Source organism: Salmo salar, chromosome ssa15 (genome assembly GCF_905237065.1).
Source record: "Salmo salar chromosome ssa15, Ssal_v3.1, whole genome shotgun sequence".
Taxonomy (NCBI): domain Eukaryota; kingdom Metazoa; phylum Chordata; class Actinopteri; order Salmoniformes; family Salmonidae; genus Salmo; species Salmo salar.
Genome location: NC_059456.1, coordinates 44,436,601 through 44,463,258, shown reverse-complemented (window position 1 = coordinate 44,463,258; position 26,658 = coordinate 44,436,601). Strand labels below are relative to the sequence as shown.

Here is a 26,658-nt window from a genome sequence, read left to right as displayed (position 1 = left end):
TCTATTTTGTGAAGCGCACCAGTCCCTCCTGCAGCAGAGCACCCCCACAACATGATGCTGCCATCCCCGTGCATCACGGTTGGGATGGTGTTCTTCAACTTGCAAGCCTCCTCCGTTTTCCTTCAAACATAACGATGGTCATTATGGTCAAACAGTTCTATTTTTGTTTCATCAGACCAGAGGACATTTCTCCAAAAAGTTTTGTCCCCATGTGCAGTTGAAAACTGGAGTCTGGCTTTTATATGGCGGTTTTAGAGCAGTGGCTTCTTCCTTGCTGAGCGGCATTTCAGGTTACGTCGATATAGGACTCGATTTGCTGTGGATATAGATACTTTTGTACCCGTTTCCTCCAGCATCTTCACAAGGTCCTTTGGCATTTGGAAATTACTCCCAAGGATAAACCAGACTTGGAGGTTTACAAAAAAAAATTGAGGTCTTGGCTGATTTCTTTTGATTTTCCCATGGATGTCAAGCAAAGAGGCACAGAGTTTGAAGGACAGGCCTTGAAATACATCCACAGGGACACATCTAATTGACTCAAATGATGTCAATAAGCCTATCAGAAGCTTCTAAAGCCATGACATCATTTTCTGGAATTTTCCAAGCTGTTTAAAGGCACAGTCAACTTAGTTCATGCAAACTTTTGACCCACTGGAATTGTGATACAGTGAATTATAAGTGAAATAATCTGTCTGTAAAAAAATTGTTGGAAAAATTACTTGTCTCATGCACAAAGTAGATGTCCTAACTGACTTGCCAAAACTATAGTTTGTTAACAAGACATTTGTGGCGTGGTTGAAAAAAGATTTTTAATGACTCCAACCTAAGTATGTAAACTTCCGACTTCAACTGTATATCGTGAACCTAATAGCAATGATGCTATTAGTGTTTAACCTGTTGGGGCTAGGGGGCAGCATTTGCACGTCTGGATAAAAAAAATGTACCCGATTTAATCTGGTTACTAATCCTACCCAGTAACTAGAATATGCATATACTTATTATATATGGATAGAAAACACTCTAAAGTTTCTAAAACTGTTTGAATGGTGTCTGTGAGTATAACAGAACTCATTTGGCAGGCAAAACCCTGAGACATTTTCTGACAGGAAGTGGATACCTGATGTGTTGTATTGACTTTAAACCTATCCCATTGAAAAACACAGGGGCTGAGGAATATTTTGGCACTTCCTATTGCTTCCACTAGATGTCACCAGCCTTTACAAAGTGTTTTGAGTCTTCTGGAGGGAGATCTGACCGAACAAGAGCCATGGAACGATGATGGCCCATTAGACACCTGGCGCGAGTTCATGTTGGGTACCCTCGTTCCAATACGTTATAAAAGAGTATGCATTCGTCCACCTTGAATATTATTCATGTTCTGGTTAAAAAAGGCCCTAATGATTTATGCTATACAACGTTTGACATGTTTGAACGAACGGAAATATATTTTTTCCCCTCGTTCATGACGAGAAGTCCGGCTGGCTTAGATCATGTGCTAACGAGACGGAGATTTTTGGACATAAATGATGAGCTTTTTTGAACAAAACTACATTCGTTATGGACCTGTGATACCTGGAAGTGACATCTGATGAAGAGAATCAAAGGTAATGGATTATTTACATAGTATTTTCGATTTTAGATCTCCCCAACATGACGTCTAGTCTGTATCGCAACGCCGTATTTTTCTGGGCGCAGTGCTCAGATTATTGCAAAGTGTGATTTCCCAGTAAGGTTATTTTTAAATCTGGCAAGTTGATTGCGTTCAAGAGATGTAAATCTATAATTCTTTAAATGACAATATAATATTTTACCAATGTTTTCTAATTTTAATTATTTAATTTGTGATGCTGACTTGACTGCCGGTTATTGGAGGGAAACGATTTCCTCAACATCAATGCCATAGTAAAACGCTGTTTTTGGATATAAATATGAACTTGATAGAACTAAAAATGCATGCATTGTCTAACATAATGTCCTAGGAGTGTCATCTGATGGAGATTGTAAAAGGTTAGTGCATCATTTTAGCTGGTTTTATGGTTTTGGTGACCCTGTCTTTGACTTGACAAAACATTACACACAACTCTTGTAAATGTACTGTCCTAACATACTCTAAATTTATGCTTTCGCCGTAAAACCTTTTTGAAATCGTAAAACGTGGTTAGATTAAGGAGATGTTTATCTTTCAAATGGTGTAAAATAGTTGTATTTTTGAAAAATTTGAATTTTGACATTTATTTGGATTCAAATTTGCCGCTCTTGAAATGCACCTGCTGTTGATGGAGTGCACCACGGGTGGCACGCTAGCGTCCCACCTAGCCCCAAGAGGTTAACTCCGGTAGGGCAACATCTGAAAAATACTCTTTAAAAATGACTGCTCGACTTGTTGATTGCTTCGTTCCACACAGCAGACATTGTGGGCTAGTTTAGGAATGCTGTTTTGCACGTGTAGCACAAAAGTTGACGTGTCGTCATTACGTCATGTGCCTACATTATATAGGTATGCACATCAGCTTTGACATCGGTTTTTAATGTCGCCGTTAAACTAGACATCAATTGCGATATGTTGACCGATATATCTCGCATCCCTAATTTGTCGTAATTTTTTCGCCCTCCTGAGAAGCGAGAAATCCAAACCGAGAGCCAAAGATCATGGAAGGAACCTAACATGTTGTGAACCGTTACACCCCTAGCAGACATTCTTCAACTAGAACAGATGAGCATGGACCCAATCAATTAGCCTTAATCAAAAGCAATATCACCTGACAGACTGCAATCAAATACCAAACCCCCAGGCAAACAGGCTACCCAAAACAAGTACCCACTAAATATGCTGGCCTTGGCAGACTTTCAGTTGACTTTTCAGACAGGGTAGAGACAGTCGGAAAGTCCTGTATGGTAATACTTTGAAAAGTTAAATGAAATAAGGTGAAATGTAAACTTTGCGAGGTGGAATTGAGCTAGAGCGGCAGTACAGGTGCAATACTTAACCATCTGAACGGGAAGCACTGGGAGAGAGACTCAAACCGTTGCTGGCAGCAGCGCAGGCCCCCAACAATAGACAGGCTCTTCACATGAAAGAAGCATGATACGGCATGGAGTGAGAAAATCACAGAGCTGTTAACAAAAATTATTCAGTTGATACGCAGCCATTGTCAATGGTAAAGGATGTCGGATTCAATGCCCTGACGGCATTTCTTGAACCAGACCACAAGATGCCATGTTGAAAACTATGACGGCCCGGACGGAGAAATTGTACAATATTTGTTCTGAAAGTACCAAGCGCAAGCTCTCAAACGCCATACCTGGCGTTAACAACATACGGTCTATGAACAGTTGGTCAATACATCACTACAATGAGCCATCACAGTGAGAAGCGGGACATGAAGTCCAGGTACTGACCACAGAACATGGAGAGGCACAGTAGAGAACCTAAAAAAGGCACTATCTATCAACGTTGCCAAGTGGGTGGGGGACGTTATTCTAAATTGTTGTTTCTTCCCCCTCATCAATCTACACACAATGACAAAGCAAAAACAGGTCTGTAGAAACTAGAAATGTATAAAAAAAAAATGTATTACACTTACATAAGTATTCAGACCCTTTACTCAGTACTTAGTTGAAGCGCCTTTAGCAGCGATTACAGTCTCGAGTCTTCTTGGGAATGACGCTAGAAGCTTGGCACAACTGTATTTTGGGATTTTGTCCCATTCTTCTCTGCAGATCCTCTCAAGTAGGGATGCACGATAAATCGGTGAACATCTCGGAATCGGACGATATTATCTAAAAATACCAACATCGGTATCGACCCGATGTCTAGTTTAACGCCGATGTGCAAAAACCAAGTCAAAGCAGATGTGCATACCTATATAACATGGGTACATGACGTAATGAGGCAACGTAAAATATTGCGCTACACGTCCAACATAGTAATTCCAACCTAGCCTACAATGTCTGCTGTGTGGATCGAGCCGTCAACAAGTCGAGCAGTCATTTGAAGGAGCAAGAAAATGTCAGCGAGACAACGCAAAGGCGAAATCCATTAACCTCTTGGGGCTAGGTGGGACGCTAGCGTGCCACCCGTGGTGCACTCCATCAACAGCAGGTGCATTTCAAGAGCGGCAAATTTGAATCCAAATAAATGTCAAAATTCAAATTTTTCAAAAATACAACTATGTTACACCATTTGAAAGATAAACATCTCCTTAATCTAACCACGTTTTACGATTTCAAAAAGGTTTTACGGCGAAAGCATAAATTTAGAGTATGTTAGGACAGTACATTTACAAGAGTTGTGTGTAATGTTTTGTCAAGTCAAAGACAGGGTCACCAAAACCATAAAACCAGCTAAAATGATACACTAACCTTTTACAATCTCCATCAGATGACACTCCTAGGACATTATGTTAGACAATGCATGCATTTTTAGTTCTATCAAGTTCATATTTATATACAAAAACAGCGTTTTACTATGGCATTGATGTTGAGGAAATCGTTTCCCTCCAATAACCGGCAGTCAAGTCAGCGTCACAAATTAAATAATTAAAATTAGAAAACATTGGTAAAATATTATATTGTCATTTAAAGAATTATAGATTTACATCTTTTGAACGCAATCAACTTGCCAGATTTAAAAATAACCTTACTGGGAAATCACACTTTGCAATAATCTGAGCACTGTGCCCAGAAAAATACGCGTTGCGATACAGACTAGACGTCATGTTGGGGAGATCTAAAATCGAAAATACTATGTAAATAATCCATTACCTTTGATTCTCTTCATCAGATGTCACTTCCAGGTATCACAGGTCCATAACGAATGTAGTTTTGTTCAAAAAAGCTCATCATTTATGTCCAAAAATCTCCGTCTCGTTAGCACATGATGTAAGCCAGCCGGACTTCTCGTCATGAACGAGGGGAAAAAATATATTTCCGTTCGTTCAAACATGTCAAACGTTGTATAGCATAAATCATTAGGGCCTTTTTAACCAGAACATGAATAATATTCAAGGTGGACGAATGCATAGCCTTTTATAACGTATTGGAACGAGGGTACCCAACATGAAGTAGCGCGCCAGGTGTCTAATGGGACATCACCGTTCCATGGCTCTTGTTCGGTCAGATCTCCCTCCAGAAGACTCAAAACACTTTGTAAAGGCTGGTGACATCTAGTGGAAGCAATAGGAAGTGCCAAAATATTCCTAAACCCCTGTGTTTTTCAATGGGATAGGTTTAAACTCAATACAACACATCAGGTATCCACTTCCTGTCAGAAAATGTCTCAGGGTTTTGCCTGCCAAATGAGTTCTGTTATACTCACAGACACCATTCAAACAGTTTTGGAAACTTTAGAGTGTTTTCTATCCATATATAATAAGTATATGCATATTCTAGTTACTGGGTAGGATTAGTAACCAGATTAAATCGGGTACATTTTTTTTATCCAGACGTGCAAATGCTGCCCCCTAGACCCAACAGGTTAAAGCCAAGATAATGGATTTCATTTCCCTTGACAATCAACCATTCTCTGTCATGGGTGATGTTGGCTTTCGCCAACTGGTCGAGCACCGGTACACGTTGCCCTACCGGATTTGCAAAGTAATAGCATTACTGCTATTAGCTTCACAACATACTATGGAACACCATTTGGGTCTTTGCGTGTCAAAAAAAGATACGTCAAATAACACGTTAAAGAAGCTTTTAATTTGACACGTCAAATAACACAGTTCTATTATAGAATGTTGTGTGTTCTGAATTTGCACGTGCAAGCCATGCGCCACCACTACTATCAGTAGCACTGTCAAAGCTGCACAAAAAAGTCTGCAAACTAACAAACACCGGCCACGAACGATGTGTTCACAATACCGCATTGGTAATAAAGCATCATTTGTTCGACCGCAACTTCTGGGGTAGCTAGCTTTAGTTTGGTACCTAGCTAGCACCAATACAACCAGTCTGAAAACAATGACCAGTAGAAACTGCAGTCATTTTCATTATTCTTAGCAATGATTTAGGAATCCTTGTCTGTAAGTATTAGCTAGGTATCCACTTTTTGTTCGCCTATTGATATTTAACTTCAGTTCATGAAAATAAATAGCTAGCCAGCTACTTAACCCTGTTGCCCAAAGCTAACGTTATAAGCAGCCAGCTAGCATCATCTGGCTAGTGAGGCTCGACCGCACCGGGTTGTGTTGTAGAGCTAGCAACAATAAGGATTAGGCACAATAGTGGAATTTGCGGTTTGCCTTCAAAATAAAATTACCTCTTTGAAAGTGATGCTGAAGGTTACAATTGGAGGAATCATGTCATATTTAGACTAGAGAAGGTTAAAACAAGGTTTGAATGTGAAGCAATGAAATGGGATAGGTCTACTCGGTGAAACCCACAGGACACAACTGTTTAGAGTTTACGCAAATATTAGCATTGTAGCTCTTATCGCGGGACTGTGACTGTGTGAAATTACCTCCCCAGTCAGCCTATATTGTGTATTGGCATTCATATTGCATAGTACAGCTTTACCTAAGGATTGGGGATCAATGAAATGGGGTATCAGTCTACTCAATACCCAAGATATTTTTTCCCCAACGTCCTCCTCAGATATCAGACTCAAAAACATCCACACAGTATTGTTTTTCCTCATGAATAGTATTCAATACACATAGGAGGACAATAAATGTGGCTCAATTCAGTTGTTTCAGAGTCCCGCAATAAGAGCTACGACGCTAATGTTATCTGGGTGTTACTGTGTAGACTGATCCCCCATGTCATTGATCCACAATCCATAGGTAAGGCTGTACAGTGAAATAAGTATGCCCCCAATGCAATTCTAAAGTATAATACATCCAGTGTGATTTCAACAGATGTCAAATTAACTAATTGTCTTTTGTTGATTTTATATAACATTACAACCTCGTTTAGCATGATCTATTCAATTATGGCATAATTCTACTATTTGCATTAATTTGCATCACTGTCAAGGACATACTTTTATTTTGAAGGCTAACCACAAAGTCCACTAATCCTTATTGTGGCTAGCTTCACATAGATGGGTCCGACCACCATTAATCAAATAAGAACTGTCTTATAAATGAGGGTTATTTTAGATGATTACACCTAGCTATATAGTTAGCTAGCTGGCTACCTACAGCTACTGAAACAGATGTCGTTTTGCTATGTTTATGGGGAAGAACAATGGTTGCTTCCATGAGCTAGCTAGCTTTTTTTTTAATGAGCAGCACAGTAGGTGCGCGAGAGAACTTCACCAGCATCATAGCATACGTATCAATGAATAGTTGACATGAAATACGAGTGATTAATGTGTAATAACTACATAAAAAATGTATTAACACGTTAAATTACTATGTGACGTGCAGTCATATTCAGGTCCTGATTGGCCAACAAGCTTACTCAACACGCAAAGACCCAAACGGCGTTCCATAGTATGAGAAATCCTGGTTGAGAATGAAACGACTGATCAAATGAACAATGAAACAGTACAGGAAGTAAGTGAAAGAAATAGGTTTTGATTATGTTTCATTGGTAATGGGGACATACGTAAATGCCAACAAAATAACTTCTTGGTCAGTGTGGTGTGCGTAACCCTTATTTAACGTCCATGTGCGTGTTAACTATTTAACTGTACTAGAATGCTTAAAAGGCAGCAAACATTTTTTAATACTGGTTTTCGGTATCGTTTTTTTTTTTGGCAAGGAAAATATCGGATATTGGTATCGGCCAAAAATGTCATATCGCTGCATCACTACTCTCAAGCTTTGTCAGGTTGGATGGGGAGAGTCGCTGCACAGCTATTTTCAGTTCTTTCCAGAGATTTTCGATCAGGTTCAAGTCCAAGCTCTGACAGGGCCACTCAAGGACATACAAAGACTTGTTCTGAAGCCACTCCTGCGTTGTCTTGGCTGGGTGCTCAGGATCGTTGTCCTGTTGAAAGGTGAACCTTCGCCCCAGTCTGAGGTCCTGAGCGCTGTGGAGATTTATTTTATTTTTTTTTTAAATCAAGGCTCTCTCTGTACTTTACTCTGTTCATCTTTCTCTCAATCCTGACTAGTCTCTCAGTCCCTGCCACTGAAAAACGTCCCCACACCACAGCAAGATGCTGCCACCACCACGCTTCACCGTAGGGATGATGCCAGGTTTCCTCCAGACGTGACGCTTGGCATTCAGGACAAAGAGTTCAATCTTGGTGACATCAGACCAGAGAATCTTGTTTCTCATGGTCTGAGAGTCTTTAGGTGCCTTTCGGCAAACTCCAAGCGGGCTGTCATGTGCCTTTTACTGAGGAGTGGCTTCCATCTGGCCACCCTACCATAAAGGCCTGATTGGTGGAGTGCTGCAGAGATGGGAGAACCTTCCAGAAGGACAACCATCTCCACAGAGGAACTCTGGAGCTCTGTCAGAGTGACCATTAGGTTCTTGGTCACCTCCCTGACCAAAGCCCTTCTCCCCAGATTGCTCAGTTTGGCCTGGCAGCCTGCTCTAGGAAGAGTCTTGGTGGGTTAGGGTTAGAATGATGGAGGCCACGGTGTTCTTGGGGACCTTCAATGCTTCAGAAATGTTTTTGTATCCTTCCCAAGATCTGTGACTCGACATAATCCTCTCTCGGCGCTCTATGGACAATTCCTTCTACCTCATGGCTTGGTTTTTGCTCTAACATAAACTGTCAACTGTGGGACCTTATCTAGACAGGTGTGTGCCTTTCCAAATCATATCCAATCAATTGAATTTACCACATGTGGACCCCAATCAAGTTGTAGAAACATCAAGGATGATCAATGGAAACAGGATGCACCTGAGCTCAATTTCAAGTCTCCATTGCAAAGGGTCTGAATACTTATGGATCTGTTTATTTTATTTGTGGGGCAAAAAAAAAAAAAAATAATAATAATAATAATAATAATAATAATTCGCTTTGTCATTATGGGACATGTGTAGATTGATGAGGAACATTTTTTATATAATTAATTTTAGAATAAGGCTGTAACGTAACAAAATGTGGAGAAGATCAAGGGGTCTGAATACTTTCCGAATGCACTGTATTTGTGGCAAATGGGCAAAGATATTAGAATATCCGGACATCAGTATTTGATTACCTGCGAGAGTATTCATTTAAGAAAAGAATAGGCCTATTAACAATGAAAAGGGTGTCTAAAATAAAATGATCTGTGTGACATAGCCTACAAGGATAGACCATTACATTCAACATTTTAATAAAACACTGACAGTTGTGAGTGAGCCCCATGAAAAAAAGACGTAGCCTGGACACTTGTGTAGCTTGTTGTTATTGCCGGTCAATCAATGCGCCAGTGAAGTCAGTGATTTCTAAACAATGCAAAATATAATAAAAACGTACCGAATTAAGTTGACTAAATGAGAAATGAGTAGGCTACCATGATCAACCAACAGGTAGGTTGTTGTTTAATATGAATGGAGTGGCTGTGGACAAGGACAGGGTTGTCACTAGTTAAAAGCACCACAAAGCCCAAATTGGCTATATCGTAAAAATTTGTTAACAAAAATGTGCTTTTTCATCTTAATTTAAGATTAGGCATAATGTTAACCACACTGCTAAGGTTAGGTTTAAAATTTGATTTTAAGTAGAGAAATTGTAGAAATAAGCGGGCTTTAGACATTATGACTGCGGCAACTAGTGACAACCCAAAGACGGGGAGCGCAGCAAAATAACCTCAATTAGCCCTGCTGCCTATGCTGTCTGACAAAAATCACTATTTTAGTAGTTCTTCAAAGTAAATAAGGCATAGTTTGTATTCAGCAGTCATAAAAATATAAATCTTAGATCATGTACTGCATTTTCAGGTAGATACCTCACAAAGCAACTGCCTTCTATCCCTCCGATCAGGCGTTCGGACAAGGAGACGCGAAATGGATTATGATCATTGTAGTGTATAACCACGTTTTCTGCGTTAAACTACGTTGAATATTGGCCTGTTGGAAACTACAATGCAGTCCAGCTCCACAGTGCTGTGTAGAGCCATCAAAAATTATGATCTGACGATGACGATGATGATGCACTGACTACCGAGTTCGATAATCAATCTGACCTTCTCTAACCCAGTTCACTAATACATTACGTTACGCAGGCCTTTCTAATCGACCTGGCCGGGGTATCCTGGAATAACATTGACCTCATCCCGTCAGTAGATGATGCCTGGCTATTCTTTAAAAGTGCCTTCCTCACCATCTTAACCTGTTGGGGCTAGGAGGCAGTATTTTCACGGCCGGATAAAAAAAACGTACCCGATTTAACCTCCCTGGGCGAGGTGGGACCCTTGCCCACCCTAGTCAACAGCCAGTGGAATCGCGTGGCGCGAAATACAAATACCTCAAAAATGCTATAACTTCAATTTCTCAAACCTATGACTATTTTACACCATTTTAAAGACAAGACTCTCATTAATCTAACCACATTGTCCGATTTCAAAAAGGCTTTACAGCGAAAGCAAAACATTAGATTATGTCAGGAGAGTACGCTGCCAAAAATAATCACACAGCCATTTTCAAAGCAAGCATATATGTCACAAAAACCAAAACCACAGCTAAATGCAGCACTAACCTTTGATGATCATCAGATGACACTCCTAGGACATTATGTTATACAATACATGCATGTTTTGTTCAATCAAGTTCATATTTATATCAAAAACCAGATTTTTACATTAGCATGTGACTAGCATGTGACTAGCATTCCCACCGAACACTTCCGGTGAATTTACTAAATTACTCATGATAAACTTTCACAAAATACATAATTATTTTAAGAATTATAGATACAGAACTCCTTTAAGCAATCACGGTGTCAGATTTTAAAATAGCTTTTCGGCGAAAGCACATTTCGCAATATTCTGAATTCTGAATAAACTCAGAATTACTATTAGAAAAATTGGATTACCTTTGCTGTTCTTTGTCAGAATGCACTCCCAGGACTTCTACTTCAACAACAAATGCTGTTTTGGTTCCAAATAATCCATAGTTATATTCAAATAGCTCCGTTTTGTTCGTGCGTTCAGGTCACTATCCGAAGGGTGACGCGCGAGCGCATTTCGTGACAAAAAAATGCAAAATATTCCATTACCGTACTTAGAAGCATGTCAAACGCTGTTTAAAATCCATTTTTATGCTATTTTTCCCATGAAATAGCAATAATATTCCAACCGGGCAACGTTGTATTCATTCAAAGGCTGAAAGAAAAAAGTCTCGTGACCGCGCATCTCCAGTCTCACTGTCCCCAGGCTGACCACTCACAAACAGAGCTGCTGTACTTTGCCCAGAGACAGCAGACACCCCATTCCACTTTCTGGCGGCTTTAGAGAGCCAATGGAAGCCTTAGAAAGTGTCACGTTACAGCACAGATGCTGTATTTTCGATAGAGATGCAACAGAAGGACAACAAATTGTCAGACAGGGCACTTCCTGTATGGAATCTTCTCAGGTTTTGGCCTGTTATACTCAGACACCATTCAGATACCATTCAAACAGTTTTAGAAACGTTAGGGTGTTTTCTATCCAAATCCAGTAATTATATGCATATTGTCATTTCTGGGCAAGAGTAGTAACCAGATTAACCTCTTATGGCTAGGGGGCAGTATTTTCACGGCTGGATAAAAAACGTACCCGATTTAATCTGGTTACTAATCCTACCCAGTAACTAGAATATGCATATACTTATTATATATGGATAGAAAACACCCTAAAGTTTCTAAAACTGTTTGAATGGTGTCTGAGTATAACAGAACTCATATGGCAGGTCAAAACCTGAGAGATTCCTTTACAGGAAGTGGCCTGTCTGACCATTTCTGGAACTTCTTTGCCATCTCCATCTTTTACTAAGGATCTCTGCTCTAACGTGACACTTCCTACGTCGTCCATAGGCGCTCAGAGCCCGGGAAAAACCTGAATGTCGTCATCCCAGCCCCAGGCTGAAACACATTATCGCCTTTCTCAAGTGGCCGATCAAGGGACTGTGGGCTTAGGCGCGTGATCTGACCGCCCCCGTCTTTGTGATTTTTTTCCTCTGTTTGCCGAAAAGGAGATTCCCGGTCGGAATATTATCGCTTTTCTATGAGAAAAATGGCATAAAAATTGATTTTAAACAGCGGTTGACATGCTTCGAAGTACGGTAATGGAATATTTAGAATTTTTTTGTCACGAATTGCGCCATGCGTGCGACCCTTCTTTACCATTTCGGATAGTGTCTGGAACGCACGAACAAAACGCCGCTATTCGGATATAACGATGGATTATTTTGGACCAAACCAACATTTGTTATTGAAGTAGCAGTCCTGGGAGTGCATTCTGACGAAGACAACAAAGGTAATGAAACTTTTGTAATAGTAAATCGGAGTTTGATCAGGGCTAAACTTGGTCGGTGTCTAAATGGCTAGCCGTGATGGCTGGGCTATCTACTGAGAATATTGCAAAATGTGCTTTCACCGAAAAGCCATTTTAAAATCGGACATATCGAGTGCATAGAGGAGTTCTGTATCTATAATTCTTAAAATAATTATGTTTTTTGTGAACGTTTATCATGAGTAATTTAGTAAATTCACCGGATGTTTGCGGGGGGTATGCTAGTTCTGAACGTCACATGCTAATGTAAAAAGCTGGTTTTTTATATAAATATGAACTTGATTGAACAAAACATGCATGCATTGTATTAACATAATGTCCTAGGGTTGTCATCTGATGAAGATCAAAGGTTAGTGCTGCATTTAGCTGTGGTTTTGTTTTTTGTGACATTATATGCTAGCTTGAAAAATGGGTGTCTGATTAGTTCTGGCTTGGTACTCTGCTGACATAATCTAATGTTTTGCTTTCGCTGTAAAGCCTTTTTGAAATCGGACAGTGTGGTTAGATAAAGGAGAGTCTTGTCTTTAAAATGCTGTGAAATAGTCATATGTTTGTATTTTTGAGGAATTTGTAATTCGCGCCACGCCTATCATTGGATATTGGAGCAGGTGTTCCGCTAGCGGAACGTCTAGATGTAAGAGGTTAAATCGGGTACGTTTTTTTTTTAATATATATTATTTTTTTTATTTTTTTTCGGCCGTGAAAATACTGCCCCCTATCCCAAATAAGTTAACTGACTTGCCGAGTTAAATAAAGGTGTAAAAAAAATATATATATAAAAAATATAAAATTAATGATTTTTTTTTTTAAAAATTTACAAAAATAAAAAAAAACATTTCGGCAAATCGGTGTCCAAAAATACCGATTACTATGAAAACTTTTAATCGGCCCTAATTAAAATCGGCCATTCCGATTAACTGGTCAACCTCTAGACTATTTCTCTACACCATTTGTATTTCATATAGCTTTGACTATTGGATGTTCTTATAGGCACTATAGTATTGCCAGTGTAACAGTATAGCTTCCGTCCCTCTCCTCACCCCTACCTGGGCTCGAACCAGGGACACATCGACAACAGCCACTCTCGAAGCATCGTTACCCATCGCTCCACAAAAGCCGCGGCCCTTGCAGAGCAAGGGGAACAACTACTTCAAGGTCTCAGAGCGAGTGACGTCACCGATTGAAATGCTATTAGTGCGCACCCCGCTAACTAGCTAGCCATTTCACATCGGTTACACTAGCCTAATCTCGGGAGTTGATAGGCTTGAAGTCATAAACAGTTCAATGCTTGAAGCACAGCGTAGAGCTGCTGGCAAATGCACGAAAGTGCTGTTTGAATGAATGCTTACAAGCCTGCTGCTGCCTACCACCGTTCAGTCAGACTGCTCTATCAAATATCAAATCATAGACTTAATTATAACATAACACACAGAAATACGAGCCTTAGGTCATTAATATGGTAGAATCCGGAAACTATAATTTAGAAAACAAAACATTTATTCTTTCAGTGAAATACGGAACCGTTCCGTATTTTATCTAAAGTTGGCATCTCTAAGTCTAAATATTGCTGTTACATTGCACAACCTTCAATGTTATGTCATAATTATGTACAACTCTGGCAAATTAATTACAGTCTTTGTTAGGAAGAAATGGTCTTCACATAGTTTGCAACGAGCCAGGCGGCCCAAACTGTTGCATATACACTGACTCTCCTTGCACGGAACGCAAGAGAAGTGACACAATTTCCCCAGTTAAAATACATTCATGTTAGCAGGCAATATTAACTAAATATGCAGGTTTAAAATATATACTTGTGTATTGATTTTAAAGAAAGGAATTGATGTTTATGGTTAGGTACACATTGGTGCAACAACAGTGCTTTTTTTTCGTAAATGCGCTTGCTAAACCAACACCCGTTTGGCGAAGTAGGCTGTGATTCGATGAGAAATTAACAGGCATCGCATCGATTATATGCAACGCAGGACAAGCTAAATAAACTGGAAATATCATCAACCATGTGTAGTTAACTAGTGATAAGATTTATCTTATAAAAAAACAATCAGTTTAATGCTAGCTAGCAACTTACCTTGGCTTCTTGCTGCACTCGCGTAACAGGTATTCAGCCTGCTACGCAGTCTCCTCGTGGAGTGCAATGTAATCGGCCACAATCGGTGTCCAAAAATGCAGATTACCGATTGTTATGAAAACTTGAAATCGGCCCTAATTAATCAGCAATTCCAATTAATCGGTCGACCTCTAGTTCAGATACCGTATGAAAACTTTTTTCATCCTATTTATAGTGCGCCACAGTGGAATTGTCATAATACCCATAAAACCTAGTGGTCAAACAGGGAAATTAAGAAACACTTAAAATAAGGGTTGTGTTTTATGCAGACTTTGGCATGACGTTTTGATAACCATGTAATTTTCTCGAATAAGATGACTTATCAATATATTCAGCACTTTACTCCGATTCAAAAATGCTAAATAGCATCAGAGTATACATCATGCCAGGGTAAGCCTACACGAAACACAGCCCTTATTTTAAATGTTTCTAAAATCCCCTACAGGAAAAATTAATGGTGGAAAAATTATTGGAATGACTTCCCTGTTTGACCGCTAGGTTATGCGTATTATGACTGATACTGTGGAATTATCTACCGATATAGCGGTAAAAGGCCAATATCGGCCGATACTGTCAGTGAACTGATATATCGGTCGGGCCCCTAAACGAATACTTTGAAACTGACAATGACAAATGCACAAAAGTGACCAAAACAATTCTCCCTTATCCATTGTTACTTACATGAAATGGACAAAAGACACAAAGGCCCTCTTCCAAAAAGCACAGATGAAATTCAGTACAAAAACAGGACAGCCCTCTCGCACACATCGTGCCGTTCGAAACACACCAACATTAAAATAGGGGGGGTAGTAGCCGATCTCAGATATACACAAACACCAACAAACTCCACAGTCTCTCCTTTTCTCTCACCTAAATCACTCAAGTATATTACTCCAGGACAGCCGGCCCCCTGCAATGTGTGTACGAGTGAGAGACTGAGTGTGGGTGTGTTTTTGTTTGTTTGCGAGCAGTGTGATGGACTGGAAGGGCGGCTGAGGCTCCCTGAGAGCTCCCTGTGCCGTTCCACCGGGGAGCAATTCGTCTGACCTGCTAAATATACCCCCAGGGGGCATGGCAGGCACAGAGAGTTAACACATTTATCCATCGCCCAGGCTGGGCTGGCCAGCAAAACCTCCATCCATCCCGTTAGCAGATTGCCGATTTCTCTCTGGCAGCATTTTCTCCTCCTCATTAACCTGAGGATTTGGGAGTCTGTGCTGCCCATCTACAATGCTGGGTCTGACTAAATAGGCCTAAAATGTTAGATGGTAACAGCGGGTGGATAAACCTATCCAATCATTAAGCTTATCAACAGTGCTCATGAGAGAGATGAAATGCAGATCGAAAGCCATTTCCTAAATATTGCACACCGCGCAAGGCATTTGTGCAAATGCAGGGGAAACCCTAAACCTGACCTTTACCCCCTGCTGTACAGTGACGGCATTAGGTCCTCACACACCCTACAGTCCTGTGTACTGTCATGCATGCATGTCACTGTCTAGGCAGATTGTCCATGGGCTGCTGGCAGTTTAGTTTTTTTCACCATTCATCATTGGAGTCCTAGCACGAGACAACATTCTAGGTAATGTTACCCCTCTTATAGACTCTCTCCCACTCACAACTCCAAAAGGTGTGTCTGTAGCTTGCAGGTATAGGAAAAATTGGTAGGTCACACGCAATCTCCTGTGTGATAGGGAAAACAAAATATCTCTTCCCACCCTACATTCTTCTGGAGTTCATGGAAATATATCAACCTTGTCAAAACACAGGGTTTGTGAATGTGCTTCGCTAACTAGCGTACCTTCGATAACGTCAAAAGTTTGATACAATGTAGGCTACATTTGTCATATGAGCCCCACTCGCGGCAGCAGTATGTTGACCTTAGAATGTCCCAACTCCCAAGCACGGCGATACCACAATCGGACAGCCATAACAAACCACGTTTCCATCCACAGTTTTTATGCAAGTAAAGTTACATCGTATAAAGAAAAAAAAAGTGTGATGGAAACAGGACATTTTGGTACAATTTTAAAAGTGCTGTTATAGAATGTATTAGTCGACATGGAATCTTTTTGTGCCTGTAAAATGAATTAAGCAAGAAATGGAGGTGGAAACGCCTTAATGCGCAAATAATGATATAACAACCACCATATCGAAGTAAACTTGGATTCACGTGATTATTTGGTGTGTTGTCCTCCCACTACAACTTGGGAAATGCAGTTTATTAGGCTACAGATGAAATAGTCATGATGAACTTCACAAGTGCACCGTGATCTTGATGCTCCTTTACAATAACTATTGAGGGTCTTATGATGATCGATGCTTGAGTTGCGTTTGAAAAATAAAAATGCTCTCCCTTTTATCCATAATAATCTCATCATGTAGACTAGTCCACCGCACATCATCTGCGGGCTTTTGGCTAGAGCACACGTGCAAAGACCAGAGTAGGCATATTTGCTATTTAATGCAACAGTTTGTGACAAAACTAATCAGTCGAGTTGAAAATGCAATGGAAACACATTGAACTTTCGATGTTTATTTGGTACATGAAAACTTCAGCAAAAAAATTAAATTTTGTGTGCACTGTCACCACGCACTGATTTTTATCTGCAACAAGTCAGTTTGGTGGAAAGACACCACTGGTGGGAAAATACGCACGTTTGCTATATGTAGATTTTAGAATATCTGCATGAAAATCTGTCGCCAAATTGGATGTAAAACATGATACTACGGCTGAAAAAAAAGAACCATGAAGAGCAGGGGTTTTTCTGTTTTCTTCATAATTAGCCCCATGGAATGTCTCTGTAGGGTAGGTTGCTAGTGACAGTGGAGGGGGGGGGTGTATATGAAACACAGCATGGGTAAAGCAGCCTACCCATGAGAGCCTAACCTCATGCTGAACCCAAAGCCAGACCTTAAGAAGGGGTGAGAAGTTCAACTGCCCAATATTTATCTACTCCACTCTCGCTCTCACCTCTTTCCTCAGCTTTTAAAGTACAGTCAATTATATCAGTGTGGGCCTGGTTTCAATGGTTTTGCTTTGAGTTTGTTTTGTAGTGCATTCATTTTACATACAGTACGAGTCAAATCTTTGGACACCTACTCATTCAATGGTTTCTTTATTTTTACTAATTTCTACATTGTAGAATAATAGAGAAGACATCAACTATGAAATACCACATATGGAATCATGTAGTAACCAAAAAAAAAGTGTTAAACAATTCTAAATATATTTGAGATTATTCAAAGCAGCCACCCTTTGCCTTGACAGCTTTGCACACTCTTGGCATTCTCTCAACCAGCTTCACCTAGAACGCTTTTCCAACAGTCTTGAAGGAGTTCCCACATATGCTGAGCACTTGTTGGCTGCTTTTCCTTCATTGTTGTCCAACTCATCCCAAAGCATCTCAATTGGGTTGAGGTTGGGTGATTGTGGAGGCCAGGTCATCTGATGCAGCACTCCATCACTCTCCTTCTAGGTCCAATAGCCCTTACACAGCCTGGAGGTGTGTTGGGTCATTGTCCTTTTGAAAAACAAATGATAGTCCCACTAAGCGCAGACCAGATGGGATGGCTTTTGGCTGCAGAATTCTGTGGTAGCCATGCTGGTTAAGTGTGCCTTGAATTCTAAATAAATCACAGACAGTGTCACCAGCAAAGCACCCCCACACCATTATACTTTCTCCTCTATGCTTCCCGGTGGGAACCAAACATGCGGAGATCATCCGTTCAGAAAGACACGGCGGTTGGAACCAAAAATATCCAATTTGGACTCCAGACCAAAGGACAAATTTCCACCAGTCAAATGTCCATTGCTCGTGTTTCTTGGCCCAAGCAAGTCTCTTTTTATTGGTGTCCTTAAGTAGTGGTTCCTTTGCAGCAATTTGACCATGAAGGTCTGATTCACACAGTCTCCTCTGAAAAGTTGATGTTGAGATGTGTGTTACTTGAACTCTGAAGCATTCATTTTGGCTGCAATCTGAGGTGCAGTTAACTCTAATGAACTTATCCTCTGCAGCAGAGGTAACTCTGGGTCTTCCTTTCCTGTGGCAGTCCTCATGAGAGCCAGTTTCATCATAGCGCTTGATGGTTTTTGCAACTGCACTTGAAGAAGTGCCCAAAGTTCTTGAAATGTTCTGGATTGACTGACCTTCATGTCTTAAAGTAATGATGGACTGTCATTTCTTTGCTTATTTGAGCTGTTCTTGCAATAATATGGATTTGGTATTTTACCAAATAGGGCTATCTTTTGTATACCACCCCTACCTTGTCACAACACAACTGACTCTGATTCATTAAGGAAAGTAATTCCACAAATTAACTTTTAACCTGTTAGGGCTAGGGGGCAGCATTGACACGGCTGGATAAAAAACATACCCGATTTAATCTGGTTACCACTCCTACTCAGTAACTAGAATATGCATATACTTATTACATATGGATAGAAAACACCCTAAATTTTCTAAAACTGTTTGAATGGTGTCTGTGAGTATAACAGAACTCAAATGGCAGGTCAAAACCTGAGAGATTCCTTTACAGGAAGTGGCCTGTCTGACCATTTGTTGAACTTCTTTTCCATCTCTATCATTTACTAAGGATCTCTGCTCTAACGTGACACTTCCCACGTCGTCCATAGGCGCTCAGAGCCCGGGAAAAAACAGAATGTCGTCATTCCAGCCCCAGGCTGAAACACATTATCGCCTTTCTCAAGTGGCCCATCAAGAGACACTAGTTTATGCGCGTGACCCCGACCGCCCCCGCCTTTGGGATTTTTTTCCTCTGTTTGCCGAAAAGGAGATTCCCTGTCGGAATATTATCGCTTTTCTACGAGAAAAATGTCGTAAAAATTGATTTTAAACAGCGGTTGACATGCTTCGAAGTACGGTAATGGAATACTTCGAATTTTATTGTCACGAATTGCGCCAAGCGCGTGACACTTCTTTACTATTTCGGATAGTGTCTGGAACGCAGGAACAAAACGCCGCTATTCGGATATAACGATGGATTATTTTGGACCAAACCAACATTTGTTATTGAAGTAGCTGTCCTGGGTGTGTATTCTGACGAAGACAACAAAAGGTAATGACATTTTTATAATAGTAAATATGATTATGGTGAGTGCTAAACTTGCCGGGTGTCTAAATAGCGAGCCCGTGATGCCTGGGCTATGTACTTAGAATATTGCAAAATGTGCTTTCACCAAAAAGCTATTTTAAAATCGGACATATCGAGTGCATAGAGGAGGTCTGTATCTATAATTCTTAAAATAATTGTTATGCTTTTTGTGAACGTTTATCGTGAGTAATTTAGTAAAATGTTAGCGAATTCCCCGGAAGTTTGCGGGGGGTATGCTAGTTCTGAACGTCACATGCTAATGTAAAAAGCTGGTTTTTGATATAAATATGAACTTGATTGAACAAAACATGCATGTATTGTATAACATAATGTCCTAGGGTTGTCATCTGATGAAGATCATCAAAGGTGAGTGCTGCATTTAGCTGTCTTCTGGGTTTTGGTGACATTATATGCTGGCTTGAAAAATGGGTGTCTGATTATTTCTGGCTTGGTACTCTGCTGACATAATCTAATGTTTTGCTTTCGTTGTAAAGCCTTTTTGAAATCGGACAGTGTGGTTAGATTAACGAGAGTCTTATCTTTAAATGGCTGTAAAATAGTCATATGTTTGAGAAATTGAAGTAATAGGATTTTTAAGGTTTTGAAAATCGCGCCACAGGATAGCCGTGGCTGTTACGTAGGTGGGACGAATTCGTCCCGCCTAGCCTAGAGAGGTTAATTAAGAAGGCACACCTGTTAATTGGAAAGCATTCCAGGTGACTACCTTATGAAGCTGGCTGAGAGAATGCCAAGAGTGTGTGCAATGCTGTCATCAAGGCAAAGGGTGACTACTTTGAAGAATGTCAAATATGAAATATATTTGATTTGTTTAACACTTTTTTGGTTACTACATGATTCCATATGTGTTATTTCATAGTTTTGGTGTCTTCACTATTATTCTACAATGTAGAAAATAGTAAAAAATTCTGAAAAACCCTGGAATGATTAGGTGTGTCCAAACATTTGACTGGTACTCTATAATCCTTCGCTTTTTCATAAGTCAGTGGAGCCTTCACAAAACCCACAAAAACAACTCTTAAAAAGGGTAGCCTAACACCCATTCCAAAGTCACAAATGGATTAACAGCCATAATGCATAACTAGGCTAATTGTCACCATTGCAAACCAGTGCAGGGTGACAAAGAGCTGACTAGAATGTAAAAAAAAAAAAAAAAGGATAGACAAATGAGCTGGGACAGATAAGAAGGAACATAGGTTGTGCATGGATTTTAACACATGCAGAGAGGGGATTGTTTGAGTGCAGAGGGCAGCGCCTTTAACCCTAAATGCTCAACCAACCTCAGGCACTAATGTAATCTTTCTTAAAAGGAAGTGAACAGTGCCACACAGCACTTAAACCCCTGTGGATTGTCTGAAAATCTACTAATCTCATTAGATCCCCAAATGGGCAGCAGACTTGGTGGAATATTGTCAGGGCGCTGCCCCTCCCACATTAATCACTAGGATTATCCCAACTTTCTTTACGGTAATCCCATTCTTAAATGGTATTCCCAGACACTTGCAGAGGTGATCATTTAATTCACTGGTGCGTACATGCGCTTGCCATTAGACATAATATTACTTTCCAACTGCAATTGTTGCTTTGGGGTTTCACTAGCCAAGGCATTCGAACAAGCGGCATAGTTAAAGCTTGTGGTCGAGTTGATGGTTCATTGACAATATGGTAAAACAATGTTCAACCAACCTTAAAATTGGTGATACTTCATTTATTCAACATTTTGAAGGCACCAGTGTCTTATTAACGGCTGTTTACATTTGCAGGTGGAACTCCAAAAACCAGAGAATGTTCACAAAAATATGAAATCTACTTTTTGCACCGCGTGAAGAGGTTTCTCGCCATCTTAGCTGACATACATCTCACATTTCCTAACATCTTACCTGGAACTAGTCATTTCTAAGAAACGGGGCTACGGCCACATGTAGATTTCACAGCGTTACGCAATGCGACCAAAACTGGATGTATTTATTTCTGAATATTCCCTGGTTATCGGGGTTCCACCTGCAACTGGACATTGGTGCAATTCAAAAATCAAGAATTATGGAAGTATCGACAAGGTAGGTAGAAAAATGTTCACCCATCTATAATCCATCCTACACTAGATGCCCATATGGAAGAAGTAGCTGTACAAGGATCTAACTAGAGCTGTGGTTTCATGAGCCAGTGGTCTAGTTGGAACAATGCTTCAAATATTGGAGAAGGGATGCAAAAACGTAGTGGGTTTTCAACAACACATTTGGCAGGAGAAGTTCTGCCCCGATTCATTTTCAACGAGAGGAGGGCACGTGGAGAAATATAGGGGGATTGTGAGCGGTGAGAACCCTGCTAGCAGAGTGGTAGAAGAAGTTGAGCTCTACTATACGCACATTTCAAGCGAAACGTTATCAAAATCTACTGTTTCAAGCACGTATCATCTTCCTGGTAACATACACTTCTCACAGAGATTGACTGAGGCAACAGTTAAAGATGGAATCCGCATTAAGGGAAAAATAACCAATGTCCGCCCCAGCACCTTTGTTATTGTTTTGCGGATGAAAATGAGGTGATGTGTGTCTAGTAGTGTAGTAAAAAAAAAACATTGCATTACATATTCTTCTGTTCTATCGAACGCATGCAATGATGTCCCGTAATGTAATATCCCAATCGTTAGTGGCAGATTCACCATTAAGGATCCCAGCTTTAATGCCTCCATGTTCCCTTTGTGAAGTGTCGAACGACAAGCATAACATGTACATTCACCAACACTCACCGGTATCATATTGTCGGTTGTCTGTCAGAACGACGGGGGCATCAATCAACAATGTCGAACTTGGAAAGGGTGAATTCGATGTCTTCTAGCTATCTGTTAACGATATCCAAAGTTATGGCTGGAGATTCTGCCCAGTAGCGCCAACAGTTCAGTGATGAGGGCCAGCCCAGGCCTCGTCCTATGCAATGCAATATAAAACGGATATGAGCTAACTAACTGTTACATTAACTAGATACCTAGCCAACTAACTGTATACAGACTATGTGGCAGGCAGTGAGAAGTAACGTTGGCCTAACTAGCTAGTTAGGCCGAGTTGGTCAGAGCTCAGTTAGTCTAACGTTACGGTAAACACTGACATCAACTCTTGGGCCTGGAGCGAACCTTATATTGATGATGAATACCAAACATTGACACTACGGTTGCCCTTACTATATAGCTAGAGAGTTATCTACGTTAATGTTTCGATGGTTACTTTAACATTGTACTGTAAGTAGTTAACTATTTATAGGCTAGGTAGCAAGCTAACGTTAGCTAGTTAGTAGTGTCATACCGTCAGTATAATTTGGTCAGTGTGGAACTTCGCTAGCTAGCCAATTAGACAGTTAGCTAAAGTTAGGCCCTCAGCAAGACCTAACTATCTAGCTAACGTTACTTAGCTGCTGCTAGTTCTGCTATGCTATCTAACGTAACGTTCGTTGCCAATTGTTTGTATCGTAGTTATAACTGAAATTATAGGAGCGTTGGGTAGTGCTTAGCTAACGTTTGCAGCTAGTTTTTGAATGTCAAACATGATTAACGTTAGTCTTGTTCAGGTGGATTGTTTACTAGCTAACGTTAGTGAATAGCTAGTCTAACTTAGGTCGCGAGATGACGTTAACTAGCTAGCTAATCAGCTGATGAAACGATAGCTAGCTAGTAACGTTAGCTAGCTACTGAAATAAACAACAAAAGCGTTACTTACAGATGTCAGAGACAATTCCTGTTCATTCTTGGTCGTCGTAGCCTATCGCGAGTGATTCAGGCCTAATGAAGCTACTGATACCTCTCACCAAGTAACCTAACGTACTAGCACCATAAGATGCGGTCAAAGATCTTTACAACTAACCCAAGATAGACCAGAGTCTGAATCCTAGTGGGCAGAACAAGCAAGTAGGTGGGCAGAGCCAAACACTTCTTCTTCTTCGATGAGGTTTAACGGCGGTTGGCATCCAATAAATGTTGCATTATCGCCACATACTAGACTGGAGTACAACTCCCTTATACTTTGCTTGAAAAAAAAAAGATTAACAAATACCCAACCATCTAACACAGGAGTGGGCAACCTTTTTGGCTCAAGGGCCACATCAGTATTTTGAAATTCAACGGAGGAATGCAGTTTTGGGCGGACCAATTGTTTGTTAAAAGCAATTTGTGGGGGCTTCCCGAGTGGCGCAGCGGTCTAAGGCACTAACAATAGCTTGCTCTCGACCTTCGCCTCTCCCGAGTCTGTACGGGAGTTGCAGTGTGGGATACCATGAAATTGGGGAGAAAAAAAGTGGTAAAAAAAATCATATTTTTTTTAAATGTCTCGCGGGCCGGATTGAAGTGTCCGGCGGGCCGGATACAGCAAGAAGGTGGGCAGAGCCAAGCACGAGCTATGAAGAGGCTATTGGTGCATTCTAGCATGTATTTGCATATTTCCATTAGGGAATGCCTACTCTGTTTTGTGTGTGTGTGTGTGTGTGTGGAGGCTGGTGGGAGGAGCTAAAGGAGGATGGGCTCTGTGTAATGGCTTGAATGGAATAAATAGAACGGTATCAAACACTTCAAACATATGGAAACTACAGTTCCATTTATTCCTTTCCAGCCGTTACAGAGCACGTCATCCTATAGCTCCTCCCACCACCCTCCACTGGTGTGTGTGTATTTGCGTGTGTGCAATAACTCAATTTGCCCTTGCACTCCTTCTAAACAACGCCATTTTTAGAAACTTTGGCAAATGTTAAAGTCTACAAAACTTTGTCCACTCTGTTCATAACCGATTGTAGTTTTGGAAAAAGAAAACTGTATTGAGATCAAATGTTCCATTGATGAGAACATTTGCTGAGTGTCGGACAAAATCCATCTCTCACTGCCGGCCACTCGGCTTCCTCTCACCACCATATTTGATCCCACACCAGGCCAGCAGCTGGATGGAAGGGACACTATTGTTCAAAACACCTTGTAACTCTTCTGCAATAAAATCTCATACACCCAAGTACTTCTCTGTAGTTGCCACCACCACAACCTTTATCCTCTGTGATTTACGTTCCATTCCTGCGGTACAGTTGACAACCATGAACGCCAAAAAACCAACCTTACTGAAGCCCATGTTATTCCTACCACTTTCTATTGGCCTCGGCCTACTCACAGGGATCTATCTAGTATCCTTCACCCTGGACCCATCTTCCTCTTTTACATTTTTTATCCTTTATTTAACTAGGCAAGTCAGTTAAGAACAAATTCTTATTTACAATGACGGCCTACCCCTGCCAAACAACGCTGGGCCAATCATGGCCGGATGTGATACAGCCTTAGACTACTACTGCCTTTCTCTCATCGGACACCTTTGATCTCCAGCACCATGGGTACCTCTACAGTTAACACACACAACTTTTTCCAGCTATACTACACATTCCTTTGTCTCATGTCCTCGTGCACACTTCTCACATCTGGGAATCTCCCTCCTACACTGCTGACACATGACCATAAGCTTGACACCTAAAACACCGTCATGGATTCGGGACAAAAGCTCTCACGGGATAACAGATCCTAACTTGGCTTTATCTGGTAAAGACTGCATCAAAACTTCTGTTTCACCATGCTCTCCAATGGGTCTGTGTCGCACCAAAACGACAGGCGTCACAGACACCGGGAATCTTCAACTTCAGTTGACCACTCCTTAACGCCACTCCAGTTATCACTCTTTTCAACAGCGCCCTGCTCCGGAGAGGAAAGCAAGTCACAGTTCTTGACCCCATTTGCGTGGTGCGTGCAGCTCCCTAAAGATGGCAGTAACTCCAAAAATCTACGCGATTTCACTCCATGTCACTTTCACCAACCCAAACTTCCCCAACCTCTTCTCAACCAAATCTGACACTACATGGATCAGCCAGAAGGCAAGGATCCATTCTCTCCAAAAATCTCACTCCCACTGGGCCACAGTCATCTTTTTCATCATCAAACTCGGCGGTCTTCACCGCATCTGCCACTGCAGTTAATTCATCCTGACTCTCATCACGTTCAATTTCCTTCTGTAACTCTTCCAAAAGTTATTTGTAATTCATCATTCCATATTCACTCAAAACATGTTCCACTTTTCCTTTTTTTCCTGTCTGCCATATTCTCCTTCATCAGATCTTCCAGAAGGCTTGTGCAATCCTCAACTCAATATTTACATATAATACAGTATGTTCCACTTTTCAAAATTTTTCCCCCTTTCTGCCATCTTACCCCCAACAGCTCTGTTCACTACCAACATGCTACTGTGCATGCAGTCTATGGTGCACCTGACTCAGCAAGCTATCCTATCCAGGGGCGAAAATCTGATATCAACTTTGGAGGGGACAATTACATGAAATTTTCTCAAGAGCAATTCCTGAGGGGGACACCAAAAGTAGTGCTGTAATACATAGCCTACATTGTAATATGGTAAATGTATATTGAGGAACCAAAGAAATAAGGTGTTTGCCGTACTCCTAACTACCGGTACCCAAAACTACACAACTAATCACAACAGCAATACCATTGCCTTTAACAAATCTTAGTTCAGTTACCAGTTTAAGTTGAGAGTGGGGGTATCCATGGCATTTTCCAATTATGTTCCTATTTTACAAGGCAAAAAAATTGAGAACCTTTCATAATGTTGCCAAAGACTCAACAAACTTACCTGAGACTCCCTGTCTCTGCCAGTCTGTCCCTGCATATCTGTCCCCAACTCTGCTGTCTGTGTGCCATCTGTTGCCTGCTCTGCCTAATGACATCATTGTGAAACATTTCCATTAGAGTTTCATTTCTTTCTTATGAACATTTTATCAACTAGTCTTTGAGATATTAGGCTACTAGGGTTCTTACTTTGCGTTTTGGTGTGCTGAAAAATACTCTGATGTCCGTCTTTTATTTTTCTGCCATTTTTCTACCTGGCTGGCTGGCTACACACACACACACAGTGTGTAGGTTATTTACAGTAGGAGATGGGCTTCTATCATGTTATCTTTTATCATTCTATTTGGGCTTCGATCTAAAAGGTAGCTAGC

The 26,658-nt window shown here is 40.7% G+C and overlaps 1 protein-coding gene across 6 annotated transcripts in view; it reads right to left on the bottom strand.

Annotated features, from left to right (window-relative positions):
- ppp1r13bb (protein phosphatase 1, regulatory subunit 13Bb) overlaps positions 1-23,613 on the bottom strand; it is a 104,813-nt gene extending 81,200 nt beyond the window's left edge. For 2 of the 6 annotated variants that reach the window (XM_045695779.1, XM_045695782.1), the window contains exons 1-2: positions 23,346-23,538; positions 22,385-22,477 (exon numbers count right to left, since the gene is read on the bottom strand). In XM_045695779.1, the coding sequence (XP_045551735.1) occupies positions 22,385-22,393 (9 nt within the window). In that variant the 5' untranslated portion in view covers positions 22,394-22,477; positions 23,346-23,538. Of the gene's footprint in view, positions 1-22,384; positions 22,563-23,345 lie in introns of all 6 variants that reach the window. The other 4 variants (XM_045695780.1, XM_045695783.1, XM_045695778.1 and 1 more) reach the window with 3 other exon arrangements.
- Between the last annotated feature and the right edge of the window lie 3,045 nt (positions 23,614-26,658).